This window comes from Mytilus galloprovincialis, chromosome 8 (genome assembly GCF_965363235.1).
Source record: "Mytilus galloprovincialis chromosome 8, xbMytGall1.hap1.1, whole genome shotgun sequence".
NCBI lineage: Eukaryota > Metazoa > Mollusca > Bivalvia > Mytilida > Mytilidae > Mytilus > Mytilus galloprovincialis.
Window position 1 is genome coordinate 95,414,666 of NC_134845.1, and position 7,716 is coordinate 95,422,381.

A 7,716-nucleotide genomic window follows, 5' to 3' on the forward strand; every position below is an offset into this window, starting at 1 on the left:
TTTCTTGCCGACAGAATTGCTGCTTTAGAGACTAATGAAAATGTTTATGCTACTCAATATGAAAATATTCTTTACAATTTCAATACGGATACTTGCACTTTTTAGCTATCTCCTTGTTACCATGAAAAAGTAGATAATGATTTTCCATAATAAGCATGCTGCTGAAAATGGTTGTAAAAAGTAATTTTAAGTTGTACTGACATAGATGTAGTAGTATTAGGAATTGCAGTCCTCGCAAGATTAGGTGTGCGCAATTTTTGGAAAGGTTTTTGAAGGAATAAAAACATTTGATGGCTTCCTGTACACTTCATATCAAATGCATTTGATCCTCGTGTAGCAGCTTTTCCTTTCTTCCATGCATTTAGTGGGTGTGACACTGTGTCGGCATTTTATCGGAAAGTGATGAGTCAGCTTTCAATACATTGGAAGTATTCTCAGATGTAAATGACGCTTATGCCCGATTTTGTATGAAGACACAGATATGGACATCATAGACGTATTTGTTTGCATCATGCACGGAAACATCTCCGTTGCTGTTAAGGAGGCACGATTAAAATCGTTTGCAAGGAAGCAGCAGCCTTATGATGCTATTCTGCACACAATCATTAACACTACCTGTGGTAGGCAGAATAGCATCATAAGGCCGCTGTTTCCTTGCAAACGATTTTAATCTTCTTCTGGAGCACACCAAAATAAAAGCATATCAAGTTGGACATGTTTTGGTTCGTCCGGAATTATGCATTCGACAGGTTCATATACCAAGTCATGAACACAGGAGTTCGGTTAAAGAAAAAAATTAATGACAATTAAAAACCAATTGTTCAAAGAACTATTGATGGTCTTTCCACCAGTAAACGCTTTTAAAAATGTTCTCACCGAGGAAATTTTCCAGGGAATGTTGATTTTCATTCTGGAAAATATTTATCTTGATGATCAATAATTATATTTAGAGAGAAAAAAATATAACAAAGAATTGTGAAATAAACATTGAAATATGTGTATTACTTTCAGAAATTATCTATTCTAACCTTCCCTTTGGATTATTTGATTAAATTGTTGTTTGTTTTTCATACAGTGACAACTATTTCTAATTCATGACGAAGATACACTTAAGCAACTACAATGGTCATACAGTTTAACCTGCCTAATCGATACCTGAGTGTTCCAACATCCTGCTTTAACCGACACATTTTAGTGGTCCCAACATATACCTATCCTTGCAGAAAAAACTTGAGTATTCCGACATTTTTTCTGATCCCCCATTGTGTCGGATAACAATGGGTATGGTGTGTTGCCAGAGCCCTGTTTGTTATCAGCACTAAATCATGTTTTAGTGCTGATATCCGCCTCCTACGACGGGGACGAAGGGTTGGACTTTAGGAGGCATATTTTTTTTAAAATTTATACAATGCTTTAAATCAAGTTTAAAACTGATATTTGTTTAATTCTGTTCATATTTATAACTTATGGATCTGTTGGTTCTACATATTTATCCTATCTATTTCAGTCATATGGAATTACTATTTTCAGTGCCTCATGATAGCTGTAATATGTTGGAATAATAGAAATCTGTGTATCAAGACATCCTTTTACATACACATGATCAATAAGAGTCCCTCCTTCTGTTGTTGGACTATCTACAAGCTGTATGAAACCTTTTGATGACATGAAATTAAATACTGTACAACCACCTTTCAAAATATCTTGATTAAAATCACCAATTACAACAATTTTTTCTGATAAGTCTACTAACTTACATATTAATAACTCCAAGTTCTCCAAAAATTTTCCTAGATTATACTTCTGAGTTCTGTATACAGTAGCAACTAAAATATTTTTACTTGATATCTTGAAAACTATACATTCTAAGTTTGAGGCCAAGTTGCATATTTCAGTTTCTGTAGAAAGCTTGTAAAAAACACATACACCACCATGCTGCATTTCCTTTAAAGAAGAATAATAAGAATTATCATCTTCGAAAGCTAGAGATCTTGGCAAATGAAAACCATCATATCCCATCATTTCAAAGCAAATGAGTTCTTGATTAGTCCAGGTTTCAGTTAGACAAATATAATCAGCCCTTCTAAAGTCTGGATTATGCTTCAAATCTTCTGCATGAGTCTGTAAACCTTGAATGTTGTGATACATTATTTGAAAAGATTGAGTTGGTTCCTCTGCTACATCATCGATTTCAAGCAAAAATCTAGTCATTTCTGAAACACCCTTTACAATATCAGGATCACAAACGATTTTCTTGTCTATTTTTTCAGTGTCTATGCTTTTAATGTGTAGACCAGATTTTGAGGTAACTCTGCTAAGAGCAACATATGCTTGACCATATGTGAAATATTTGTTCAGATCAACAACACATTCTTCAACTGTTAATCCTTGAACTTTGTGAATTGTGCAAGCCCAGGCTAACTTTAATGAAAACTGTTTTCGTACACAATTGCTAAAAGGAATGTCTTCACTTGAGGGTTTCAATCCAACACAGCGTTTTCCACTTATGATTTTTTGTACCTTTGCATTTCTTCCTACTCTTTCATTGTCAAAGTGAATGTATATGGTACTTGGGAGGGAGTAAGGCGAGAAGTCTTTGATAGATATAACAGTTCCCATTACACCATTTACTAAACCATCTGCGGTGTCCTCATTCTTGATAAGCATTACTCTTGCTCCCTCGGACAAAAGGATAGATATCGGAAGACAAACATCTGACTTTGTGCAATGGACTCTTTTCAAAGTCAGTTTTCCTGACGTTTTGTCTTTTTGGAAGTCTTGTGCTTCAATTAGTTTTGATTCTGTACATATCTTCATTATCATCTCCTTGTTAAAGTTATCAACCTCTGCATTTGTAGAATATATGTGCAAGGCTTCATCGGGGCCATCTCCAAAGCAGTGTGTTAGCGTTCTTTTATCAAAAAATGTCAAACTTTCATTTTTCTGCTTAACACGCAATCTATTTAGTAGTTCTGCAAACAAACCATCCTCACGTTGACGCATTATTTCATCCAACTCAGCAATTTCAAACAAATTATTCCATAGTTGATTTGAGGGATTAGAGGGGTCATCTACATACAATTTGTCTACCCTTTTTGTTTTGACAGGTGGTAACTGATAAAAATCGCCAACAGCAATTACTGAAACACCTCCAAATAAACATTTGTCTGGTCTTTTTTTCACTTGTCTAAGTCGCTCATGTACGAAAAACAACAATTTCTTATTGACCATAGAAATTTCATCAATAATCAAGATCTGCAAATTTTCTAACTTTGTTCTGAGTGAATTAATTTTGTCTTCACTGAGAGTTGCATGATCAGGTGACAGTGTTTTGAAAATTCCAAGAGCACTATGAATTGTCAATCCATGAATATTAAAAGCAGCTGTTCCAGTTGGAGCGGTTAATAGAACTGTGAGATCATCTGGATTCTCTGAAGTTTGTGCTAATATTCGAGTTGCTTCATATTGTATACACTTGATCAAGTGACTTTTACCCGTTCCAGCTCCTCCAGTGATAAATAAATGTAAAGGCTCTGGTGTTTTTCCATTTGATTTCTGAATGCACCAATCTCTTACTTTATAGAGAATTCTTCTTTGTTTCACATTCAGACTTCTTAGCCTTGGAATAATTTCATTTTTTGTGAGAGAAACCGACAGCAAATTAGTTCCAACAGATGATGAGCTCTTTTCATTATTTAAATCTGGTATTGATAAATCCTCCTCAATCACACTTGTTACTTTGCCTTCATCTATACATTCTCTTATATTTACTTCTGCTTCTGGGCATAACTCACACCAAGCATCTTCATTCGGACCTTTTTCATTTAATTGCTTTTCTGCTTCCTCTAAATCATGACCATCTTTTACAAAATCTGACATGTTTTTGACAACAATTTCTCTTACAGAACTTAACTCATTATCTCCTTCAAATTTTACTGTACCACAGGTGAAGAAATTCTCATATGTTTGAAATAGTGGTGGTTTTAACTGTTCATCATATCTGTATGGTAAATAAAGTTGCAATATGCTTTGATAGTATTTTTCTGGTGAATTTTCTGGTGAGAAGCGTGGATATTTTATAACTGCAGGGGAAGTTCTTGTGCGCTTTCTAATGTATCCAAGTGAGCCATCAAGTTTGAAGGTTGTTTCTTTATTAATTTTTTGAGGTAATTGTGATTCTAGTATAACACTGTATTCAGAACAGAATCTTGCCAGACATATTTTTATAAAGATGTCAATGTGTGGTCTGCCTTTATATCTATCAACAACATTGTTCATCCAAGTGCTATTCTCATCTTCATCTTCATTTTCACTGTCACTATCACTCCTTTTTCTTTTTGCAGACTTACAACTTTGTTGTTTCTCAAGATCTTTCAAAGGAATGCTCATTCGACATGGATTTTCACCAACGGGTATAAATTCTACTTTCCTTGAACATTCTCTTAATCTCAATCCTGTTACTCTGAAAACAGCTTCCTGTGCACTTATCTCCCTATGGTGTAAGTAAGAAGTTCCAATTTTTTTCAAAGTCTGTTGAGCATTTAAATTTCCTTCTTCAGCTTCATTTTTGGTCTGCAGCAGTAGTAATCCTAGCTCTCGCTCAGCTTTACTTATGTAGCTTATAATATATACAACACAGGAAAATGCATCCAAAATATATTGTATGTCCATGTTTGCATCCCAAGCCCTCAAAAGGTGTGGGTTATACTGATTGGTGTATATTTCATTTGGCTGACGTTTAAGAACTACTGTATTTCGATTGGTGATGAAACAGTAACATTTTTCAAAGCTTTCTTGAGTTAGTCCTGCTTTCTTGAAAATGTCAGATACTTCTAAGTTTTTATCTTCATTCTCTTTTATTACTTTCCATAAGTTTGACAACATTTCTTTTGCAAATTCTTCCTCTTCCTCTGAAGCCTTATCTGGATCACTTGGTTCTGAGATAAATGTTCTATTTGAGGGAGGTCTGGGGAAATTAAAACGACATACTGTTCCTTTTTTCTTACAAGATTTTGAATGTTTTTTGCTATGTTGGTGTACTGCCATAACAATGTCATGCAACTCTTTGTCTTCCTTTTCATCTGGTATCTCACATGAAATGTACTTGTCAATAAAAGTGATAATTTCATCATTTTCAACTTCACCAAATTTTGGAGCATTCTCTACCCAAAACAAACAATGTGTGTGGGGAGAACCTCTTTGTTGAAATTCAACTCGGTAAAAATAGTCGATTATTTTCCCTATTGGTTGAGCTTCTGACATGATAACATTCTTCAGAAATTTATGGAATCTATTATCAAACATTCTTGCTGCTGTAACGGGATTGCTACAGAGAACTTTACATTTTTCATCCCATGTCATATTTTCAGTATTTCGCATATCACCCTGTTGTTTTAAAATTGTGTCTACAATTTCTGACCATCTAAAGTCTGCAGAAGAAAAAGAACAGAAGAATGTTGGGACTCCTAACTGTCTTATCATTGCAAATATATCTTTTTGTGAACTTTGCCAATAGGGAGGAGTTCCTCGAATAGGTTTTAGATATTTTATAGCTTCATCTTTTTTAAATAATTCTTTTAAGGTTTCCTTGTTGCATAGCATTTCTCTAGTTACTTTCTTTCCTTCTTTTAAAATAGGGCATTGCTTTCTAAGAGATATCTGTACATTTGAAATCACGCTAGTGAGCTCTGTTAAATATTGACTGAAAAATATATAGGAAGTATCTCTGGCAAATCTATTTTCGACACTCATCAATCTAAGATTAAAGTACCTTCCAATAGTCAGTTTTTCATCACGGTTTTCATCAAAAGTATTTTTGCCTGAAGGAAAGTGTACAGGAAAGGTTTTAGCTTCAATTCCTGGTTCTTGAAGAACACTTAGAGGACTATTATTTTCTGCTGGAGCTATATTAAATACTTGGTCAAAGCATAAATCTAAAGCCTCTTGTCCGATATCAGCAGGTTGTAAACAAGTGTCTAACTGAACACCACGTAAACTATCATCAATGTAGCTAACTGGTTCATTTTCTATTTCTCTTTCATTGCCTGTTGTAGAAGACTTTGTCATTTCTTCTTCCTGTATTTCGTTTTCCATCACCATCTCAGTATCATCACATTCAGATTCCTCATTTACTACTTGATCATCGTCTAATTCAGGAATTGGATTAATCCATTCATTGTTGATAGCCACATCTTTATACCATATGTTTTGATCCTTTAAATACAAAAGTGCTTGCTCTAGATGGTTTGGTCTTACAAATTGATATTTGTCATATCCTTTGTAGTTAAGCTTTCTTTTTAACTTTACCTTCAGTAATAGACTTTCATCTTCAGATCGGGGTAATATAGATGTCACTTTTTTCAAATCAGATGGCACACAAACAACAGGTCCATGAACTCCTTTTTGTCCTCCTTTTGGCAAAGCCATAACTTTCATGAATGGAATGTTCTGTGCTATAAGTTGCTGCTCTATTGAATTGAGCTGTTTTAACTCTACTGGAACATCTTCTAGTAATAGGCTATTCGAAAAGGAGTCAGCAGGTATTTTACCTTTCAACATTTTACGATGGCAAGTATAACAGATCCATAGACTTGTTCTACATGTTCCTTCAAAGGCACAATTTGTCTTACAATTATATGTGCATTTGTGTTCATATTTATTTGTTGTAACTGAATCAAATATAGAATTATCGTAAGATTCTTTCTTGCAGATCTGAACCTGTTTTTCAAAAAACAGTCTCAAACAACAAGCACAAACACATTCTGGACCTTTTTTAACTTCATCTTTAAATTTTCTTATTACCTCAGTTATTTGCTTGTTTTCTACCTGAAGACGTTCACGACGTACTGATGTTTGTTGTTTAATCTTAATTCTGTGTGCATCATCATTTGCATACTTGAGTATACTTGCTTGTTTCACATGTTCCTTGTGCTTTTCATCTGTTTTATACTTGTGTATACTTTCTTGTTTCACATGTTCCTTGTACTTTTCATCTACTTTATACTTGTATATACTTTCTTGTTTTACATGTTCCTTGTGCTTTTCATCTACTTTATATTTGTGTATACTTGCTTGTTTCACATGTTCATTGTGCTTTTTATCTGCTTTATACTTGTGTACACTTGTTTGTTTCAGCTTTTCCCTGTACTCATTGTCTTCATTATATTTCTCAATTCCTGCTTGTTTTAAATTCTCTCTGAATGTTTCATTTTCTTCATATTTTTTAATACCTGAACATATTTTTTTTGAACGTATTCCTTCATTCTCCTGATATTTTCTTTTTGATGCGTCTATCTTTCTAGCTCTAAATTTATCATCTGTCATGTACCTGATCCTTTCTTTTTCATTTTTTAACACTTTTTATTCAGTATTGTTGAGGGAGTCATTCATCTGGTCTTCATCAATTTTAATTTTTTTTGTTGTTACCTTAGATTTCCTTGAAATTTCATACTTTTTCTCATGTTCTTGTCTAGATTGTAATCCATTTGTTGACATAGCTATAGTCTTTTGTTTTACAGCTGTGACAACTTCATAATGATTGATATCTCCATTATGTTGAAGATAAATTGCTTGATCATTAACAAAAGTGTTGCTACATATTTGAGAAGAAGAATATTTAATCCATGAGTTGTTATAAAAAGTATAAATGTCTGTTTTAAGAAGGTCAGCACAAGCTACTATTTCCAGTTCAGTTCCCCATACATTATTTTCTTCCAT

General features: G+C 33.8%; 1 protein-coding gene across 1 annotated transcript; it reads right to left on the minus strand.

Moving 5' to 3' along the window:
• Positions 1-1,503: 1,503 nt before the first annotated feature.
• Positions 1,504-7,323, minus strand: LOC143043849 (uncharacterized). Its single transcript, XM_076216032.1, has one exon. The coding sequence runs from the start codon at positions 7,321-7,323 to the stop codon at positions 1,504-1,506; it is 5,820 nt and encodes a 1,939-aa protein (XP_076072147.1).
• Between the last annotated feature and the right edge of the window lie 393 nt (positions 7,324-7,716).

Coding starts and splice junctions, on each gene's coding strand:
- LOC143043849 (XM_076216032.1), bottom strand. CDS start 7,323: ATGACAGATGATAAATTTAGAGCTAGAAAGATAGACGCATCAAAAAGA.